This window comes from Macrobrachium nipponense, chromosome 30 (genome assembly GCF_015104395.2).
Source record: "Macrobrachium nipponense isolate FS-2020 chromosome 30, ASM1510439v2, whole genome shotgun sequence".
NCBI classification, from domain to species: domain Eukaryota; kingdom Metazoa; phylum Arthropoda; class Malacostraca; order Decapoda; family Palaemonidae; genus Macrobrachium; species Macrobrachium nipponense.
The window spans coordinates 73,065,761-73,089,575 of record NC_087218.1 but is presented as its reverse complement, the minus strand read 5'-3'; the positions used below and the strand labels follow the sequence as shown (position 1 = coordinate 73,089,575).

Here is a 23,815-nt window from a genome sequence, read left to right as displayed (position 1 = left end):
AACACATCTTAGTCATGACTGTCCCATTACAATTACACTGTCATGAATCTTAGTATTCTGTAATCATATCTTTTCAAACCTCCATCTACTTGGTCAATACCCACGCATCTCTTGATGCTCAGTAGTACAGCATCCACCATAAAGTTTTGTTTTGAACGGTTTACCAATTGGGACAATCTTTATTATTAGAACAGAATATAAAATTTAGGCTGAAGGCCACGTGCTGGGATCTATGAAGTCATTCAGCGCTGAAAGGAAAATTGGCAGTGAAAGGTTACAAAGGTATAACAGAAAGAAAACCTCGCAGTTGCAAATAGGCAACAACAGTTAGAAAAGGGTAGAAAGTAGTTGGAAGGTACAGTAAAAGGAATTAAAGGAGTTGCAGCTAGGGGCCAAAGGGACACTGCAAATCAACTTGAGTAATGCCTACAGTGCATTGCACAAGGTGCACTGACAGCACTACCCTTCTACAGGAAATCATTATTCTCTCTCAACATCATTCAGTCTGTTGCTACTCTTTCTTACTATTGTATCCTAAAATGTGACAAAAATGTTCAGCCTCCTCAGATGTCCAATCTTAATATTACCAGTCATCATCATTACATCAACTGTTACCTTTAGTAGAATGGAATTGAACATAAAATTTAGGCCAAAGGCCAAACAATGGGACCTATAAGGTCATTCAGCACTGAAAAGGAAACGGTAAAAGGTTTGAAAAGTGTAACAGGAGGAAAACCTCGCAGTTGCACTAAAATAATTGTGTAGAGAGGGTGGATAGTCAGACGGAAGAAAGAATATGAACAGAGGTATAGTAAAAGGAATGAAAGCAGTTGCAGCTGGGGGCCAAAAGGACACTGCAGAGAACCTTAGGTAATGCCTACAGTGCACCACTTGAGGTGCACTGATGGGGTTTACATTTATCAAAAAATGCAACAAGTGCTTTCTGTACCCCACTGTCTAGTGCATTTTCCGTCTGAACTTCCACAGGTCCATGTCTTCATCAATTCTCTTTTTCATGATTTTCTAATACTTCCATCAGGTCTTCATCCTGCTACTTCATATGTACTTTGATATCCCTTCCCATCACAGGTTCAAATTATCCCCATTTTTGAGATCTAAATTCTATTTACCACCAGTGGATATTATTTTCACTCATTTTGTCTGTAATGCCACCTTCACACACACACACTGGCCATGACTATTAAAAGTATCCTTGGGTTTCACCTTTTCAAAATCTTATCAAATTTCTTTGTCACTGCCCATTTGGGTGAGCCCTAAGAGAATGAAGAATGTTAACTCAAAGGTCTGGTTAAAATACTTATTAACAGTAACAGTGGATGACTCACAGTCAGAAGTCTTGGCTCACTAACCAGATTTTTGTATTTACCAGAGGTCTAGCTATCTATTTCCATTTCACCCAGGCTGTAGCTGCTCTTTTTCTTATTACCTTTTGATGATGTATGTAATCTTGCCATTGGCTGGCCTGAAGGGTTGGTTTAAAAAAAATATTACCTGTCATATAAACTAGTAAGCCTTTTACAATAAATAAATAGATAAACTGAAGACCTTGAAATTTTGCCACAATTTCCTTTAGTGCTGAGTTTTCAAAACTTCAACACAGTCAGTTGGCTGAAATTTAGACACTAGTATAAGCATGTTAAACTGTGAAGTGCTGACCTTTAAGTATTCTGAAACAGGGACAAGGGGTTATTAAATAAATACAATAGGGTAAAACACAAGGCACTCAATTAATAGGCAAAATCATCAATAAATACCTCAAGCCACTGGCAGACTGAAAGATTTAAGTTATTGTGAGCAACATTAAGCCTGCCATTTATTGGATATCTCATGATTTTACAGACATCAAAATACTGCTTACAGGAATGGCTTTATTTTATCTGGTCTCAAATGCTGCTGCTTTTGGTAAGTGAAAAAATACTGTACGCTACTATTTCTTATTCACCATAGTAACGTTTTTAAAACTATATGTGCATAATTCATTACAATTATTTACTGAGTAAAACTTACTTAATATTCAACTTCAACCATACAGACACAAATCATTAAATAACTTCAAAGGATTGCTTTAGATATCAAATACAAGAAGTGCTTCTTTTTCTTTATTGACAGATTTTTCTATAATACTCAGCCATTAAAATGACTTTTATATAGAGAATCTACAATAATTTACAAAGCTTTTTTTATAAAAGAAAAAGAAAGACATGGCAAAATGTCATTTGTCAGGAATGTTGCTAACTTCGTAATAGCAATAAAAAAAAAACAATGAAGCACAGACACTACCAACCATTACAGAAAAATTCAGTGTTATACAGAAAAATTCGTAACACAAAATCCAGAGTTTCATTAGCAAATCTATGTGCAAATAGTCATAAAAAAGGACAAGCAATGCATATGCTCCATTTAATTCAGTACATAACAACCACGCCAGTAGTGTACATATCTGTATTCACTATGAATGCAATACTAATTCATGAAATTTGCAGAAATTTAAATGGAAGATCAAATACTCTATGGAATAATCACCACTTACTTTCTAAACAAAAATCCCATAACAAAGACAGCTGCAGAAAATTTCCACATATTTTCAGCTGTGCTCTACCACCACATTCCAGTTGGTTAAATGTTTCCCAGAAGATTTTTTGTTTTCTCTAATGCCTCCTCTTTTTTCTTGTGAAGGGGCCCATCTACTTCCATATACTGCGGCTTGCTCATCTTGCCAGCGACTAATTTCTCTACATTGGTCAGCTGCTGATTCACACTATCACGGATAACCCTGAGGATAATGCATGATTATATTTAAAGTAAATACTGAGTGCTGCATTCTACAAGTGACTTAGAAAATAATCAGGACTATTAGGCAATAGAAAAGAATATAAAATTTAGGTCAAATGCCAAGCGCTGGGACCTATGAAGTCATTCAGCATTGATTATATGATATGTAACTGAAAATAGAAAAACCGTTTTTATGATAATTTGATACACTGAAGACTAAAATGTGTAAACATGACCACCAGGTTCTCTCTCGTGGATAACAAGCATGCAGTGCTCATTAAAGCAACCTTCCTGTGTGGAAATACTCCTATCAAGTAACTTCTAATAATAAAAAAGATTTGAGATAATGAAGCCAAGTATTTTCTCTTTTTCCATAAGGTCCAGATCTTCATCTTTGTCCATACATCATGATTATCTAGGCCTTCCTAGCACTCTTTCTATCTGCCATCCATACCTAAACTACTCTTCTGACTAAATGCCCAAGCAATATAATCTTTGATTATCTAATATGGTTTTTAAACCTTTGGACACCACACCTCTCAGCAAGCATCATCTACATTTTAATATGATTGCCCCACAACATTCGGGCCATGAACCTCTCTGTCGTATTTACCTGTTATGCAATTTTATCAATAGCACAGCAACCTCCTACAAGGCTTGCCTGCCACAACAAAGGACATACTATCCTCCCTCTACTCACTGTTAGCCCGTTAAATTTTACATTATGCAGTTCTAAGCATCTCATGTGACAGCAAAATGTTTGATACATACTAGTACTGAATACTTTGATAAGTAGTACTACAAACATAAATAGTAAACCCCCCCCCCCCCCCCCCCCCATGGCATCCAAACAACCATTTTCTAGGTCAGGTTTTTTAAATATTGCATCTTTCCAGCCTAAAAAAAGGTTGATTTAGTTGATCTTCAATCTGAATCGTCTCTTCCATCTTTTAAAAATCTATAGGACATTTCTCTAATTGAACTGTTAAAACTAAGTCACTTGTATATAGGTTCCTAAAAAACAAAGATACAATAAATGACTGTAATGACATTTTTCCTACTGTCTCATGATATACAGTCGACTCCCCCATATTTGCGGACATGCTCGCGGATTTCTCTATGGATCATATCTACCCCCATTATTTGAGGGAAATTCCCATTTTCTCATTATTTGTCTATGAGATATATCAACATATTCCTATATTTTTTTTTATCAATTTCATCATAAAAAGAACTTTTTGTGATAAAACTATTAAAAACCCAGGTATAAACATTTTTAAGTTTTTTTTTTTATTGAGTTTTAACTAACAACATGGGCAGTTTTAAGGTTTTTTTATAGGGGTTTCAATTATTTGTGGGGGGGGGCATATAATACACATCCCCTGCGAATACGGGGGAACACTGTAGTACATCACTTGTTCAGCAAATCTGTCTGGTATCATCTGCTTGTAATAATTATTCATTCCACAAAGCAAACTTGACAATTGCTGACAATTTTCATGTATCCTTTTCTCAAACATCCACTCCAATTCTATTGTATAGATTTTGCTCTCTCTCTCTCTCTCTCTCTCTCTCTCTCTCTCTCTCTCTCTCTCTCTCTACTCTCTCTCTCTCTCTCTCTCTCTCTCTGCCACCACACGGAATGTAACTAAATCATTATTTCTAAATCGACAGACTAGGCATTTATATCAGGGTCCTACTTGATATGGCATCTTGACCTATCTGGTCTGTGGCAATTATGCTACCCACTTCTTGATCAAATAAGGGGGGTGGGAATCCTGGATGTGGATAAAGTGTCAAGTTGTTTTTGTATAAGATTCCTATCCTTACAATACATTCTGTGGTTTTTCCTCAGCTCCTGGTATAACAATCAAAATTATCCCCCAAGATTTCACACAATTCCTCCACTAAGTCTTGGTTTTCTTTTAGCTGACAAAAATTGGATGATGGAGAGAAAAAATCAGGCAATCCAAAGGAAATACTACAGCCTTATTTAAGATGTTCACACTGAATAATTACCTTCATTGCATACATTTAAGACTAGAATGAATACAAACACCCAATACAAAGCAAAATTGGGCATTTACAGTCAAATGTTTTGAGCTGCCAATATTCAAGACTCAAAAGTCTGCACTGCATGGTGCTAGTGCTACCTGTTATCTACAACAAAATACTTACTTATCCAACTTCTGCAGTTCTGACACTTTATCAGCATATTCCACGTTATCCTGGCGAATCTTCACAGCCAGGTCATTGATGACCTGTGTCTCATCACGAATGCTGTTAAAAAGCTTTCGAGTGGCAGTCTGTAAGAAGGTTAACAAGTGAGGATAATGAACTGCTTGATTTTCAGTCGACAAAACAGATCAAATATAAAAACTTTAATCTTAATATTTATCCCAATATTTCAATCACTTTACATTGAATACTCCTGCATTAAAATACTGTATTCAGTATCCTGATTGTTCTTATCCACAAAAAAGTGTGAAGATTCTTAAATTGCATATGTTGCAGCTTTGTGGTTACCAGTTCTAAACAATTTGCCACAATAACTCAGAATTACCATCACATAAACCTGTTATCTTACCTGAGACTGAACTACATCCTTTGAACTCTTCAACTTTTGCAGTTCTTCTTCAAGCTTCTCGTACAGCCGGGCACGTTTGTCATGGTGTGAGTGTACCAACTCACAGTGCGATGATACTCTCATCTTAGCTTCTGTGGCATCATCTTTGCTTAGGGTCAGGTCAAGTCGGACATACAAAATAACCTTGGAATAAAGTTTTTCAATTAATGCCATAAATTTTCAATTTTAAAATGTGGGCACAAGATTTCATTCTTATAAAATTTTACTAAGCACTTTTAAGAAAACCAAACTTTCTGCAATAATTTTTCCTTGGTCTCAAACTGTATGGAATGATTTTTTTCTTGATCTCAAATATTACTTTGACTTGTTGAAATGTCAATCTAATGAAGAAGACAAATAGTTATGGAAAATTACAACAAAGGAAAACTCAAGGCACTCAAGAAGTTTCAAGGAACATCAGCAGTGGGAAGGCTACTAGCATGCTGGTCACCTCATATACCAGAACAATACATTATGTACTTAAGAGCAAAACTTACCGAAATGAAGAGAATAAAGAATGCAACTACCACAAGCAGTGGCTCCTGAAGCATAATAATAGCTGGGAATTGGTAATGAAGTGTGAAGTCCTGAATATGGCTTTCTACAAGATTACTTTTTGTGATTGTCACCACAGGACGGCCTACAGTATCCAAGTATGTGAAATGCAAGGAGTCAGGTAACTGCTCAACAGGGTATGGAGTTCTGAAAGTTACAAAAAGCTTGATAATAAAGTTAATAAATTAATATACAGCACATTCAAAGCCCACGTAATGTCATTAAAATAACTGTGTTGATTCTAATACCATGAACAGTTCTGAAGTTATCAAAACAAAAATTTTTTTAAGGGTGAACTTCTTGGAGTTCCTTGAATGCTGACCAACATATTCACATTCCCATGAAAAAAAAAAAACTGAAAATCAATGTACGAAAAACTCTTTCATAATGACTGGAACTTATACCTAGAGCAATACCTGCTCAGAAATATTAATTCAAATTTGAAGCTATATGATGAAATAGAAAACTTTGAGTAGCCTAACAGCACACTAACACACCTAGTATGTCTTGAGATTCAACATTTTATTACGAGAAGCATGTACGCAGTTAGCTCAGTATTTCACTTATGTCTACCCAGAAAACTAAGTTAAAATTCTCAACTTATAGGGCTGACCAGAAGGGGGTTAGTCAATGAATATATTAGATTATATTTAATTCATTCCAATTTATTAAAATTGCAATGACTGGATAAACCAAACCTTTTTTCCAGATTCTGAATTTCTTGTAAGAATTTGTTCTTAATGCCTGATACACATTGTGGATTAAAAATACAACCATCAGAAAATCGTTTGATTGGATGTCTTCTACAGTAAATTGCCAAGAAAAAACATTTTTAAGGAGAGTCCTACGTAGTCAGTCCTCATGATTTGATTCCTAAAAAAGGTTGAAAGTCTCTTGTTGAGCTCTGCTTTATGGTGATAGTTCTGCTCCTGGTGATAGGTCTGACTAAAGATACTTGAAGCAATGCTATAACCCTACAACAGCCCATTATGGAAGGGTTTATCTATACTTTAATTTTGTAATAAGCAATTTTGTAATAAGCATGGCAAAATACCTAAAGGAAAGCCGTTGTTAGGTTCAGAGGTCTGGATAAACTAATCCTTTATATTCATAATAATTTATTCCCTGGTAACTTGAGCCCTATTGAAAACCACACCAAGAAAACAATCTTGTAGAATCCTCTCTTAAATCAAAAGAAGAAAGTACATCTTTCAAGAACAAGACACACACACACACACACACATGATGCCAAACACAAACTTGACTCATTTTGTATCTCTCTTTTGAGAAAAAAATTGGGTCCAAAATTTGTAGTAGTACAATTTTTAAGACAGCAATGCCCCATTTTCTAATTAGCATGGCAAAATACCACAGGAATTTCATTAACGCTTGTTTGTTCCCTGGTACTTTGAGCCCTATTGAAATCCACCCCAAGAAAAAATTTTGTAGAATCCTCCCTTAAACCAAAATCAGAAAGTAAATCCTTCAAGAACAAGTCTTGGACACAAACTTGGCTCATTCTGCATTCCTCTTTGGGAGAAAAATTGGTCAAAATTCCTAGTAGTAAAATTTTTAAGAGAGAGCAATGGCCCATTCCTTCTTTATCCATCATAACTTTTCCTCTTCTTTCCAGGCCTCTTTCTTTTGATTTCTCAACTACAGTTTCTAACACTAGCATATGTTTTCAGAATGAGAGACCCTCACTATATGACCTTATGAGGCAGAAGACAAAGCTTTCAATAAAATCTTCTGATGTAGCCCCTTGGTTATTCTGTTTTAATTCAGTACACTTATGATTATCCCACATCTACTGATTTCTATGGATTAGGCAAATATTGCCTGGCTTGTTGGTTCCCTAGAGGCAGCATTATCTTAGATATTTAGAAATGAACCCCTAACCCAACTTTTTTTTATCACATTAGTGCAGATTGGGTATACTGGCAGTGAAGAATAATGGTGACAGCCATCAATGTGTCACATTAGTTGTAGATTTTTCCCTTGCAATTAGCCAAAGGCAGAGTTGCAACAATATTCAAAAGGTACTTTTTCTATTCTCTTAAAATTCTTTTATAATTTATTCTTACTATATTATCATCTTTCTTACTCCAATTGACTGGAAACAGTAACTTAATGTAGCAGTTTACATCACTCAGCACTATTAGCACTGATGAATACTGCTTAGCAAATACTAGCTGGGAAAAGGTTTTGCCATGCATACTTAAAGCAAGGAGGCTGCAGAGGTGATCATGGAGTTTTCTTTTCGGTGTGTATGTATGTATGTATGTATATGTATATGGTATATGTATATGTATATGTATATGTATGTATATATATATATATATATATATATATATATTATATATATATATATATATATAATAGATATATATATATGTATGTATATATATATATATAATATAATATATATATATAATATATATATATATATATATATATATATATATAGTTTCCCCTTGTTCCCTCCACCGGTTTCCAACCTCAGCCCGAAACTCGGGTTTCTATAGAATTTAGCTTTACTCTCACTCGGGCCTTTGTGTAACTTCATTAGAATATAAGACCGGTGTTAAATTAATCACCGAGCGTTTGATTTCTGCATGACCCACAGTAACTTAAGAGATCCACGCGACCTAGGTCGGGGTCATATATATATATATATATATATATATATATATATATATATATATATATATATATATATATATATATATATTTATATATATATATACATACATACATACTACATACATACATACATACATACATTCATATATATATATAATATAATAATATATATATATATATATATTATATATATATATATTATATATATATATACATATATATATATATATATAAACTATCACCCTCACCTCAGCAAAGTAACTAAAAGTAAATGTAAATGAAGCTTCATTCTCATTGTCTAAGTCTATATCTGGCTCCAATTTTGTTCCGAGTTGAGTGGAATATATAACTGAATTGAAACTCACCGAATACTTTGAAAAGCAATAAGTGGATATTTACTGAAGTACTTTGTACAAATTTTAAAAATAGAAGAGTTTTAGATGCAGGCAGGATAAACATTAAAACATTTTATCCTCATTAAGATCTAATTATGCTCCCTATACTTTGAATTGAAGGTCAGAATTTGATCTCATGAACCTTTTGCTAATAGGGTTGAGGCTAGAAATTTTTTAAATCTCAGACTTAAATGAGAATTTTTCACTAGTGAAATATACCACTAATACTTAAAAGAAATTTCACTCAGACAATCATAAGAATATGAAAACCTGGCAGAAAGTTTTCTAACTTCAAGTCAAGAGAATTTCATGGTAATGAAAATTAACATAAATGGTTAGAAAACATGACAGTGAATCTCATAAAAGGTACAGTAAATTTTAGCTTTATCGAAATGTAAAGGTAAGGATGAATCCATCAAGCAAAATACAGCACTATTCCCTACATAGGTATGAGAACATACAAGAAGTGGAAATATACAAACTCACAGCTAAAAAAAAAAACATTAGGTAACATACCTAAAGGTAATGAAACTGAAGTTTAATGAATAAAACTTGCCATTAAAAATAAAAATATATGAACAAAACAAAAAGAGTTTAGACCTTACATATTTGAACTCTAAGATAAAAAAAAAGGATAAAAGAAAAAAAAATGGACATACAAAAAGAAAAACCACATTAACCCCAATCATACAGAACTTAATTGAAAGCATGTACATAGGTGTACAATACAAAACTATAAAACAAAAAGTAATACAAAACTATAAAACAAAAAGTAATACAAAACTATAAAACAAAAAGTAAGGTTATGAACAGCTGTCAAAGGAACAAAACTTGGGCTAAAACAACAGCACATGAAACTGTACCCCAACAAACAGAACAAACCTAAAGCAAGCATAAATATTGTGAAAATATTGAAAAAGTAACAAATCACTACAATAAATGATATCAAATAAGGCATATGACCTTCACTAGATGACAATCATTTTAAATAGAATGACAACAGAAGCTCTGTAAAATGCTTTGGGAATGTAAAACTAAGATAATGAACTGCATAAAATTAGTCAAATACTCACTCAATTACAATGTTTCTAACACCTTCTGGTAAAATGACCTTCAATGCCAGCTCATCAACAATGACATCATCAAAAACATGATCAAGAATCCTCATTTTCAAAATGTAGTCATCACCTGGAAAGACAAAAATTAGTGGTTTAATTTTTAATAATGAACACATACTAAACTACAACACCAGAACAACCACTTTGTGAAAAACATATTTGTCAATTATTTTAAAAAATCAATAAACAACTTATCAGCTAGTGAATGTAATTATACAGGCAGTCTCTGGTTAATGACAGGGTTCTGTTCCTGGCCGAGTTCCGATAACTGGAAAACTGGCACCAACAAACTGCCTACTGATGGCAATAAACCACTTCCTGGCGCTGAAAATCACTGACCAGCACCAAAAATCTGGGTAACGACGTCATTGGCCAAGCATCATAAAACCAAAAAACTGTCAACCTATGTCGCCAATTAGTGGAGACTTACCTGTATTGAAAATCTATGTATAAACATCAATTTTTTTACCCTTAAAGAGCCAGGTAAATAAAAACAAAAAATGCAGCACCCCAGACTGGGCAAACTTTGAGTTTGGCCAGTTTAAGAAAAAACACATCACTGAAAAGAGGAAGACATGCAGATGCGCATGGGGTAAGAAAAAATTCTCCATATCTTAAATAAGGGTAAGAAAAAATTCTAAAAAATTCTCCATATCTTCAATAAGGGTAAGAAAAAATTCTAAAAAATTCTCCATAACTTCAATAACCACTGGTGGGGCCTCTTTTACTAGACAATCATAAATCTTACCAAGTTATACACGTTTTTTTTTCATAATCAATTTTATTTTATTTTGTAAAATTATATTTACACTTTACACAATATCATAATAGATGAGAACTAAACTCACTAACAAATTTTGAGTATATATGGTGTAAAATATTTATGTAAATCTAGAGATCGAAGATGCAGTAACCTTTTTGGCTTATAAGTACATGTTTTTTCTAATATTTCTTTGCACTTTCCTTCGCAAAATTACAATTGTAACTGACATGCTAATTTTCTATGCAAAATTACAATTTTAACTGCTGACATACTCTCATAAGAGAGAGAGAGAGAGAGAGAGAGAGAGAGAGAGAGACGAGAGAGAGAGAGAGAGAGAGAGAGACGTGATGAGTAGAGAGAGAGAGAGAGAGAGAGAGAGAGGAACTACATGTCCCCTTGAAGTCAAGTACAAAACTGATTCATGAGATGCCTAGATTTGGAGGGCTGAGCCAGTTTTAAAAGTTGCCATTAGTAAATTTATGGGCTATTAAAGTAATAGAACCTCTTTCCCACCCGATTTCTCCAAATAGGTGGCACATAATATTGATACTTACCAGGAAGTAATCTGTCCACCACTCACAAAATACAAAGCCTTTTATATAGAATATCCTTTAGCATGAGCTGCAGCACCCAATGAACTTGGCAACAAGGTACGCAATTAACTGGTGGTTATGGGAGTTTATGGGAGGCATAACCCTGACCTGCCTTATGTCATCTCTGAATATTTCCTTTGGCCATAGAGGCAAAGCAAAGCAGTATATAAAAAAAATTAATTCCTACAGCAATACAAACAATCTCCTTTAATATAGGAGTCCTTAAGTGAAGGTCAACTCAGCAACTGACTGAGGTTCAATCCACCTGGAAACATCATGATCTCAGTTGTATATATATGTAAATGGAATGTCATGACTCTTACAACCTATCAGGTCTGGTCAATGGGTTGAAATGCATCTTAGAAGTTAATCTAAAGTGGATGCTTGAAGTGTCATTAGCTACACTGTTTTCGACTGCACCTGGTACTTTAGCCTAGACACTGCTCTCAATAAGAGAGGAAGGAGAGGAGGAGTCCAATCCCTCTACTCATAATTCAAGACTTACACTAAGCTAAAGTGCTTGGGCAAGATACTTTTCTGTCCAACAGGGTTTGGTGCCTACACAGCCTGTTGAGTAGTTACTGCAAGTCCCAAGAAGGCATCAAAGGACTTGTGGATGACATCCCCCAGGCAGTCTCTTGTCTGGATCCGATAGGTTCTGAGCTTTTTGCCATGAACTCAGACACAAAAGAAAATGAAAGAAATTCCAAACCCTCTAAATTCTGAATGATATAAGACAGTCTATGTAACTTGCCCACCCTTTTCGCAAAGGCCAAAACTAAGAGAATGTCTTTGAGGGTGCAGTCTCCACCTAAAAGGATAACAGATCAGAGTACCACTCGGCCTGCAGCCAAGAAGGTGGGGGGCCCCCCTAAAAAAAAAAATTTGGTGAATGTTCCTCATCCCTCTTCCTCTTACCAATCTAATCTCACCAAAGCGAAGACCAGCCACCATACACCTTGCAGGAGGAAACAAGAATACTATATGTGCTTTCCCCCTACCAAAGAAACAGTTCCTGTGGGGTCTACCATTAAAGGAGACATCAAACACCCATATCCTTTGCAAGGGTTTTGGTCATTATTTTTTCACCATCATGTAAAAGAGAGAGAGAGAGAGAGAGAGAGAGAGAGAGAGAGAGAGAGAGAGAGAGAGAGAGAGAGAAAGCAAGGCATGAAAAAATATATTTTCACCCAGGTGCACGTAAAAAGTTATCAGAAAAAGAAGCAAGGCAGTACACTCTTCTCAGTGGCTGAAGAAAAAATGTATGGTGACCCAAGATATGTGAGAAGTATTTCCACTCATCCCCCATGACCATCAGTTACAGAGTTCAATAACTGCTTCAGCTTGCACTGAACAATACTTCCATACACAGGCCATGGTTTGTATCTCTGTAGGAACAAATACTCAGTAAAATGTAAACAAATATTATGATAATACTGTACTATATTCCCCACCTTTCTAACAAGCATCTAAAACAATTTTAATTAAATCTCTCGATCACTATTTGAATCCTGTTCTTGTCACAAGTAAAAACTTTATCTCTTGAACTTTTTGTTTAGAAAAACTACAGGATAAAAGAAAATAAAGGCATATGATAAAAAATAAGTAAGAGTAAAATTCTAAAATTTCATTAATATATACAGGCAAGAATGAAAGAACTAATATGACCTAAAACCCAGTAATGACTACTACTGTCATGAGGCTGTAAAGAAAAGGATGGGCAGAACTCATGGGCACTTGATAATATCTTGGCAGTAATAATCATTTCACAATAGTCAATAACAACCCCATCAAAAACTGTTAAGACTGTACAAAGACCTGATCAAGAGGCTCAGTGAAATCATAATACATATATTTACATGATAACAAACTAACCTGAGCTGTACAAATACTCATAAGACGGAACATTGTATCCAATCTTGTAATGAGTTTTCCATCCACCAAACAAAGGGAATCTTGGCCTCAAGTCCAACTCCACGGCATCTTCAAGGACACGCATGTGGGAAGTTGAGATATTGCCAATCTCATCACGGTAATACAAGTCCTTGGCTGATGCAGGCAATACGGTTTTAAAAGATCTGAAACATAATGGGATAGTCATTTAAGAGGTAGAGAACTAGTAGTACCAATCTAGTCAGCAAATGACAGACAACTGCACGTACATCTTTAAAAACACAGGAAACTATTCGTAATACTAATGTAAGAACTTGAAAATATTATATACACCTGCAACAAACATATTCTGATTTTCCTCACACCAAAACAGTAGTCAGAAAGCACTATAATAAAAAAATGACTTCTAAGTGCAAGCAATCTATACAAAGAACTCAAAATTTCAAGGGAAGGAAAGAACTGAAAATGTTTACTGTAATGCATTAACTCCACTCACTGATAATTATCCTTGTAAATGCAACTTACTTGACACTGGAATAACTGTTATGTTCTCGCTGGAAATCATATCTTGAAAAGGACCCTTTGAGTTTGGCACCAGTATGAAGAACATCAATGGTCTCTTCAACTGCTATGTTACCCCAGTGTGAAACCTCTATGACACGTTCAAGTCTCGTCACAGTAAGGAATGGCGAATTGTTTTCATAGTGAATACTCATTGGATCCTGAAATCAACAGGAAAATAAACTAGTGATAACTGAAATCATAAAAGACTTGAATAAGTTTTTTGTTTTCCTTTTAATCTGCAAACATAAAAAAAAAAAAAAAAAAAAAAAAAAAAATACTTACCATTGCAAAAGCAGCGACTCCTTCATAAGGACCATATGTGATGGATGTATCTGTATGGGAAGTTGGCTTAAGACGCGAGTAATTTTCAATGTTTGGTGACGAGAGTGTAACAGTAGTTGTTTGGGTAGTGGTGGCATATGGTGTGAGAACATAGTGATTGCCTTTGTATCTCACTAACTGCTTTTCTCCTTGTTGTATCAAAGCTGGGTAAGCTTCCATTAGATGGGTTAAAAGCATTTCTACCTCAACCTGAAATGTATAAAGACATGAAAGGAGCAACAACAAAATAGAACTTAAATCAATCTTGAAAATTCAACTCCTTGTAGCATAACACTATCAATACAAAGTTACATATAACATACAGAACTTAGTAGTCATAAAAGCTTAGTAAATAACAGAAATAATATAGTTTTAAAAATTTTTGGCTACAAAAATTATTGCAATATATATTAACTCCATTGTTCATGAAAACATAAACACTGCATATTATGCACTGAAAACTGAAAACAAGAAACATACATTGACTGTCCTGCCTGGCTGAAGTGCATCTTTCAATTCAACCTTGTAGAAAAATATATCTGGGAATTCCTGGACTTTGGTTTCTGCAAGTTTGAGGCTGGAGCCTCCAGTCTGGAAAAGATAAAAACAAATATACATTCAGTACTATCTAGAAATATAACAACCAAACCCAACTTATTGTAATAAAAAGGCACCTCAACTTAGCATTTTCCGTCACTTAGCTGATTCACGCAAACTCTGATAAAATAAAAGTTTTTTGTGCTAACTGGAGAAATCTGGTTAAGTACGATAGTGTGTCTGCCTGTGAGAGTGAAAGGTGAATGAGCAGACAAATGCACTCAAGCTGACAGATGCTTTCATAGCTAACCTTGTGAGTTCTCTCTCTCTCTCTCTCTCTCTGTTATTTTTATAGACATTACTTAAATGCAATACGTACAGTGCTTTAATATACTTAATAAAATACAATAATGTAGCATTACACAATTTTCTGTATGCATGTGTGTGTACAGAGTACAAGTACACCTATAAAAGATAACCTAGACTTTCCCCCCCCCCCCAACCCCTCCCCCCCCCCCCCCCCCACCCCCCCCCCTCTCTCTCTCTCTCTCTCTCTCCTCTCTCTCTCTCTCTAATTCTCTCTCTCTCTCTCTCTCTCTCTCTCTTTTAATGCTTCTTTTTTTACATTCATAAAGAAACACAGTACTTACTATAGTTATGTACAATAATGTAGTACACATTTTTTGGTATTTATGCATGTGTAGAGGACACATATACATCATGTTAGGATAAACTAACACAATTCTTGTTTGCTTGCCATTTACATATCCAAACTGTAAAAAAGATATGTGAGCATTATGATTATAACAATTACATGAATAGCTGATAACAATCTACATGAATAACTGGTAAACTTCTCAGCTATGTATTGTGTACATATTTAAGTCACCACTTTCTGCAAGAAAGTTGAGTATGACAATTCATTTAGAATTGGTACGATAGTCAAGCTGTCATGAAGCCATATTACAGGACTGAAATAAAAGTCCTAATTATAAAACTATTGTATACTTAAAACACCGTTATATTATACAAAACTTACATTATGTATGTAATATATATTACACTATATGTAATATACCTATATTAATAATAAAAACAAAACTAGCTAATGATCACAGCAAAAGCATTCGAGATTTGTCTCAGGAATCTGGTTACTTTATCAACAATGAATATTTTCAAATGAATTAACATGAATACATAATAAAATTAATGCAATTCATAAACTTATTCTGGTGTTTAACTAATTATTTAAATAGTATCTAGCACACACTTCTTCTTCCCTGAACATTTGCTAGATTTCCTTGGCGACAGTTCAAACTGCACCATCGTTTACCATAATTGTAAAGAAAGTGTACCAGCATCTATGGGTATAAATGTTTTGCGGATTTAGCACAGGAAATGGGAAGTTTTACACAAGTGACTGCAAACATATCAAGATGGCGTCAAATCTTTTACATGTAAGGTATTTTAAGTAAAAATTTTGAGTGCCATGGCTAGACTTTCATTAACCTGTTTAATCAGAAATTATGGCCGTGTTATAGGGGAGCTTTTGGTTTAGACATTGACTCCTAACTGAGGGAAATAGTGGGGGGAATTTGGGAGGGAAATGTATTTAGCCAATCATGTTGCAATATTGACCCTACATTGCGATAGGACCGAGTGAAGAATTTGGGGGGATTCATACACTAAGTTATAGTATATTCCTTTTCCTCATTTGTTTTATAATTGTGTTATATTTTTTCAGTCTATTATTTCTATTCCATTTCTCGTAGTATTTGCTTAATATGTGCATTGACGTCTTCTCACTTCATAATTTTATGCAATACCTATACTTTGCAATTTTACCTTACAGTTGAGGGCAGGCCCCTGAAAAATGCCTGGGGTAAACAACCGAGTGGACTGGCCAACTCACCCTCTGAATAAGTACTTTTAACACATCCTGACACCAGAGATGGTCATCAATCATGAGTAGTTGGTGGTGATAACAGGAGCTCAAGGCCTCTACTCTCCTTTCGAAGTAAGTATTTTCTCCAAAGTTAGAAATTAAAGCCCTATTTTAAGATTTAAACAGAGGGTAATGAAAAGGGTGGCCAACAAACTTTCCATTTCCTGTGCTAAATCAGCACACCACTTGTACCCATAGACGCTAGGGCACTTTCATCACAACAATCGAAACCCCGACCTCTAACCAGCACTTATTCGTACTTATTCAAGGGGACTACGGCATTCTTTGCTGTGTTTTGCGCTCTTCAATTGTTTATCAGTGTTGTCAATTGGTATGTGTTTACCCTCCAAACTGGATATAAGACTTACACAAAACCGGGGAAATAAGTGAAATTAGCATATCTATTTGTAGTATATATACATATTACAGCAATTTTATCATTACTGTATTACTTTGACAACTAGAATTCATGGAAACAGTTTGTAAATGCATCAGCGCATGTGTGATGCTCCACTAGATTGGCAACGACGAGTCATTTTTCCTCGCGTCATCTGCTCGAAAGTATACATCTGAAATATTTGTAATTTTTCGGGGTTAATTTGGTTGCAAAAAGGGGATAAAAGACATGAATTAAATAAACATTTTGAAGTAAAGTTAAACTAAATAATGAGTAAAGTAAACAATTAAGGGAATAAAGCTTTGCACCTCATAATCAGTTGTTGTCTGCTGCTCGTAACTGTGTTTGCAGAGTGAGTACTTAGGAACCAGGAACAGCAACATAGTTCAAGTGCAATGTGAAGTGAATTAAGATCAAAATGTGTATAATTACAATCAAATAAGCACTGCGGAGTTTCAGTCGTGATGGCAGTAAGGATAAAACCACTGATTACAAGGTAAAAATGAATTTAGTTCAAACTATGACCCCAGGAATAAAAAGTTTCATACTTTCACTAATATAGGCAACAAAATGTTTTATTGTGCTGATTACAACTGCAATCTTGAGCAAGATCAATAAACATTACATATATACGCTAACATTGTTCAAATGAGTGCTGGGAAGGCTGGGAAAGATGGTGGATTGTCCGTGGTTAGACTGGTCAGCCACATGATTGCTGCCATATTGGATTTCAAAACTGCCTTGAAAACATATTTTACGAAGAGCTCACATGCTTATTTTAGTTTGTATGGGGCTTTCATAATATCACAATATGTTGATGAAACTTCAATCTTTTGAATAGTATGCCAAAAGTTGTAATTGTATTCTTGTTTCACCAATTAAATATAGAGTGAATAAGGCCTGGCCAGTGCGATGACGATGGATCGTCTGCGGTTGTTTACCCTAAGGTGTGGGACTAGAAGACAGTTTTAGGATGTTTCGACACCTTTCTGTCAGTGACGTCAAATTGGAGGTTTTTTGGGGGTATTTCATACATGATTTGTACATAATTCACTCTCTTCTCTTTCCATTATATTCACATCTACTTTCGATTTTCCATTGCATCATTTTGTAACGCATTGCTCACCCATAACAATTTGTTTAAATTTTACCTTATTATTATTTTCATAGAATATTTACATCATATTATATTTCATCTTATGCACTTACAAACATTTCAGTTTTGGTAAATTAGGCTACCATCTGTATTTCCTCATGGTCTTTATTTACTTTTCTTATGGTAGTAAACCTTATATTAACTTTCCTTAGAAGGGGTTTCTGGTCAGGTAACATTTCGTCCGATGTTAGGTGGGTTATGATTAATACCTAGGTAGTAGGTATTAAAACCTTTATTTTATGTTTCCTTTAAGTGGGGGTCCAGGGGGAATGCCAGGTAAAAAAAGCCCCATGGATTAGGTTAGTATGGTAACCTTTGTATTAGGTTTCCTTTAAAGGGAGCCAGGTAACACATTCTACTGGGCTAGGTTGGTCAAGTTACTAGTCTCGAGGTGTTGTTTCGACGGATGCTAGCTCTTGACTGATGTTCATCCCAGGTCACTGACCAGGTTAGAGTACTTTTTCGGAAAGGTGGCCGCTTTCCGGGATAGGTGCCCGCTATGTCACTGTTCGGTCGTTTATCCTAGTTACCTAAATACAGAACCCACTCGTTGAGTGAGGAACTGTAAAAGGAGGAAGACCTCGCAGCTGACTTTGCATAGTAATGAAGGAGTTGCGGTAGATCTAGGGTACTTATCCGCGGCAGCCTAGACTATGGCAGTTTCTGTTTTTCTATGCAGTTTTACCTACTGAACAAGAATTTTAAGTAATATTTATTCGGACGACTGTAATTAACCCCCCGAGGGGCCAGTACTAAACACGGCGAAACACATTGGACGCCCCAATCCCTAGTGGATGTCGTATCCGCGGTTACGTTCCTTGCAGTCCGTGCGGACTGCCCGGAGTTGCAACTGGAGAATGATTGGGGTCGGCAAGGAAGGTATCTTAAGATATGCCTACAGTGCACCTCGTGAGGTGCATTACCAGAACTGCAACCCCTACTATAAAGATGATCATGTATGGGCAATTAATATATTCTGTCCTACCCTAGGCTACTACCATCAAAGTTACACGAAACTATAACACCGAATACAACTGCATTTTTCTACCGGCACAGGAACTTCCGTGTAGAATACGCAAATTAAATTTATGGAATAGCCAAGTACTTACCACTACGTTGATGTAAGCCAAAGTGTCTTTCTCCTCCCTCGTAAGTGACAAAAGGAAAGACTTGACAGCTCCTGAGCCTTCATTCTCTAAGGTAATCTTGTTACTTATCTTCACGACTTGCGTCGATATGTCAACTTTCCTGTCTATCTTCTTGTTGACAATGTCCTTATTTATGCTATCAAAAGTACCCGACACACTTATAACCACAAAGGCAAGGAGAAAGAGATAACTTAGCGACTTCATTATGAAAAAATTACAAATTGGTAGACGGACACCAGTTTGTTTTTGGTACTCCAACTCGTGAAGTCGGGTCGCCGGCCGACAACCAACCAACGATTGACAACATACACTACGTTACGTCGGAGTATCAGTAGCAATTTGGGACTGTTACTTATAACAAATTTGGGGGATTCAAAGGTTCATAGCCTGCTCATTGAATATACAGGTTGGTGCGTGTAAGCACAACCTATAATGTTATATAAATAAAATACAAATAATAGTTTTATTTTCTTATTTTCTAAAGATTTAGAAATTCTTGAAAATTTGTCATACTGACTATCACAAGTTTCTCTGTGCTAGCGAAAAGTTTGCTCACGCGGTAGTCTCATTTAATTTTTCTAACAAGGTTTCCTTAGCTAAAGTAAATCCACTATATTTCTCTTATAATTAATCTGATTCTAGAACGTTCGTGTTTAATTTTAGTCTCTCCAATATAAAGACGATTGTAGTCTTGAATATCTGTGGTTGCTATGGTGACGAGAGACGTGGAGTGCCATGTGTCAACTCTTCTAACTGCAAGCGAAAATGTCGCAAGCAATTGACCACCGAACTTTGCAACATCTTGAAACTATTGATGATAATAAATTTCGGTTTGAGAATAGATCATATTCTCGTAACTAATCATTAATTCCTACAAAATATTTCATCAATGAAGCTGATGGTCAACGGAAAAGTTGAGAATCTCATATCGCCTCACTATGTATATTTCTGAAGATGCTTTTTGTTTTTGGGGAAAAACTTATTTTTAGCAGTTATCTGAATGGATTGCCTGGTGTTCCACAATTTGTTCTTCGAGCTTCAGGTCGGGATCGGAAGCGGCTCTGATAGGTATTGACAATAAAGGCGCAACGCATTTTCCTGTTTTATCATCATTGTCATTAACAATTATATACGGTGGAAGTGTTCTGTTTGCTTTTATCCTCTACTATGGCTAGTCATTACGACAAAATCAGTTTATTCTTCCATGATGAGAATAAATATTAACTTTTTTTTTTATCTCCTCATGGCCATTACAAGCATTCTTCTCGTTAGAAACCGTTATACATACTTCTCCGGATTGAACTTGACACAGCTGTTTTCAAAAGCAGTTTTCAAAGATTTGTTAGATAATCCAATATACCTTCACTTTCTCGTTTACTTTTGCCTGAACACAGTTCTTTCATTCCAAGCTTGAATGATTTTTTTACTTAGTTTTTGTGTTGAGTTCATATTCAGCTAGCTTTCAATTCAATCTTGTACGAGCCGTTGAAAAGAATTCCATACTCGATGCATGATAAGTTTTCTTTCAAATGGTTGTGGAACATTTTATTTTTTATTTTTAGCTTTCTTACATTTTGTTTCTTCGTTAATTGTTGCCCTTTCCGCTCGTTACCTTCGGTGTCAGTGACTCAGGTAATGTTCCCTACTTTGACATTCTTGCTGTCATTTATCTCAGACTAACCATCCCTCTTCCCAGGTACTTCAAAGTTAAGCTTTGATTTCAGATTTAGTGGGTTAACCAAGATGGTTTCCATATCTGTGGCAGGAATCTGTTATTTTCTTCTGTTTTGTTATTTTTTCCTGTACCCTCTATCATTTCTGTCCTTGTTGCCGTGACTCGAACTGCATTTCACAGTTTTCTAATAATCTTCCTAACAGTTACTGCCTTTTAACCATCCTATTATTTTTTTCGAATGCGTCTCTCCGTTTCAGTAATCTTTTCATTGACAAGTGTTGTCCCAGACTGGTAATTCAGTTTTGAGAAATATAAGCAGTCTGTCTCTCCATTTTTAATACTGCCTCCCTGATTGCATTCCAGTTTGTTGAGCAGAATTCTACATCTACTACTATATTTCTGGCTCTAAAACATCTTCTTGTCTGTCTGTTCACCGTCTTCGTGAAAGGAAGAAGAGACATCACCAGGGACGGACATTTGCTTTCGAATGATAAAATGCTGAAGATTTCTCGAGGCGATAAATGTGATTGGAAATATTTGAAATTATGACAACCATGGATATATCGAGAGCCTCAATTACGCTAATTATTGCTTAATTGCAGCAGTTAAGAAACTCTTCAATAAACGCGCACACACACACACACACACACACACACACACATATATATATATATTATATATATATATATATATATATATATAATATATATATATATATATATAATATATAGATTAATAAGATATATATAATATATAGAATATATATTATTATATAACTATATATATATATTATATATATACATATATATATATATATATATATATATATATATATATATATATAAAGCTAACTAACATACTCCCTAATATAAGTAATAACTATGTACGCGCCCGAATGCGTTAAATAACTTTGCTCCTTGTCAGGTGCACCCAATTCGAATGCAAGTGGTTATGAAAATATTAAGGTCTGTCACTATTCTATAACGCATTTATTTTTGTAGTAGCTAAAAATTATGGGTCAAGCTGAATTAAATTGACAATGCATTGTAAGTTGCGAACTCAAACGGCTTTATGGCCATGGTGTTTTTGGCGACGCCATCAATAGATATAATTTGCTAAATATAATGATTCATATATTGCATGATTTTAAATATCAAAGACTTCAACTAACTTCATTTTCAATAAGACAATATTGCTATTGATAAAGGTTGTGGGTGATGACCCAAGAAAAGAATCTTGATGAAGTAACAACAACTTACTAGCTGAAGTTAATTTGCTGAAATTTCCACCCTTTTCAGTGACAAAATTCTTACTCTTAGTTACGGCAGTCAGTTCAGAAGTTTTCATTAAATTGAAATTTCAATAGTTTTTACCTGAATAATCAGATCGTAATCTTGACTCCATCGCTATTCATGGGAAAAATATTTGTTTTCCAGCATGACAATATTTCTCAGTCTGTTTAGTGTCACGGTCAATAGTTTGCCAAGTCTCGCATGAGTCTCATTCGTCCTTATTTCTTCACCTTGGGAACTACTTCATTCTTTCCCAGCACTATTGTATTCTTTCCCCTTATTACTCACACATATTATAAGGGTAGATAACTGTGCTTAAATTTTTCATTGTGTTATAAAGTGCAGCATTTTGAGATTCACTTTATTGTGACCATTTAGATATTTTGTAAGGCTGAATGTTACCAATCGCGAAACTAGTCACCAGTCACTATACTCTGTTTTTCTTTTTCATCTGTCCACCCGCCTGTGGTGTTTGCGTATGGTAACACTGCGTCCCGTGCTTTATATTGTTACATTCAGCTCACATTCAACAATAACAACAATATCCTATTTCGAATATTAACGGTGTAATTCGCATATAGTAAATTATTAAAACACTTTTCAGTTGCAAATGTACACCCATATATCCTTTTATTTACCTAAACCTTACACATAACGTAACTATCTAAAGCCTAGGATGTAATTACCATACGCAAACACCACAGGCGGGTGGACAGATGGAAAAAAGCAGAGTATAGTACTCACTACTCACCACTCACCAGTGACTCAACAGTCGACAGTGTACTCAGATGCAGTTTGACTATAGTGAGTGTTTCCCTTACGACGTTGTTTGGCTTACGTAGTGTTGATTTTTAAGTTAAACAAGTCAGCCTAACATATTCATTCTTATTGTTCACATGGAAGTAATTGGTAACGGTGACATACTAAATTTTCTGAGAACATGAATAGGCTACGTTAGTAGCTTATCCGATAATCATTGTTTACATAATGTTTCCGTTATTATTTGTGATAGATTTTAGCATGATTTTCGTATTGAGCATGTTAAAGTTTAAGAGCAGAACGTGAAAACCTCCAATGTTGTGGTATTAGAGTAAAATATGAAAACAAGAAAACCAGCCTTACTAAAGACTGGTTTACACCTACACACTTTTGTGCTGCGGTCTGTTACGGCATGGGACCGCAAGAAACCGCATAAAATCGCACTATAAATGCACCAAAAGCGCGCCACCTCGCTGGCGGGGCCAGGCGAAGACCGATAAAGCCGCGCAACGCCGCCCGGATTTTAAATCATTTCAAATTTCTGCACGGCATTTGGCGTTGATGAAGTCGCACGAAGCCGTAAACGGTAAGAACCTGCATGGTGCCGTGCCTCACCGCACCACACCCCACGTGGTGCGACGT

At 35.3% G+C, this 23,815-nt stretch overlaps 1 protein-coding gene across 1 annotated transcript; it reads right to left on the bottom strand.

Moving 5' to 3' along the window:
- Positions 1–2,107: 2,107 nt before the first annotated feature.
- On the bottom strand, positions 2,108–19,748 carry LOC135202603 (dolichyl-diphosphooligosaccharide--protein glycosyltransferase subunit 1-like). The gene is made up of 10 exons (XM_064232114.1): positions 19,409–19,748; positions 14,745–14,855; positions 14,226–14,474; positions 13,905–14,101; positions 13,362–13,564; positions 10,086–10,200; positions 5,917–6,121; positions 5,381–5,563; positions 4,972–5,099; positions 2,108–2,794 (listed from the first exon to the last, which is right to left on the bottom strand). The coding sequence occupies exons 1-10, from the start codon at positions 19,649–19,651 to the stop codon at positions 2,638–2,640; spliced, it is 1,791 nt and encodes a 596-aa protein (XP_064088184.1). The 5' UTR covers positions 19,652–19,748; the 3' UTR covers positions 2,108–2,637.
- Between the last annotated feature and the right edge of the window lie 4,067 nt (positions 19,749–23,815).

What these genes read in the sequence shown, in the direction of transcription:
- LOC135202603 (XM_064232114.1), bottom strand. Translation starts at nt 19,651, where the DNA reads ATGAAGTCGCTAAGTTATCTCTTTCTCCTTGCCTTTGTGGTTATAAGT. An exon ending in AGCCAGGCAGGACAGTCAAT is followed by an intron (nt 14,475 to 14,744) that starts GTATGTTTCTTG and finishes TATACATTTCAG; the next exon opens with GTTGAGGTAGAAATGCTTTT. An exon ending in GAGTCGCTGCTTTTGCAATG is followed by an intron (nt 14,102 to 14,225) that starts GTAAGTATTTTT and finishes TGTTGATTTCAG; the next exon opens with GATCCAATGAGTATTCACTA.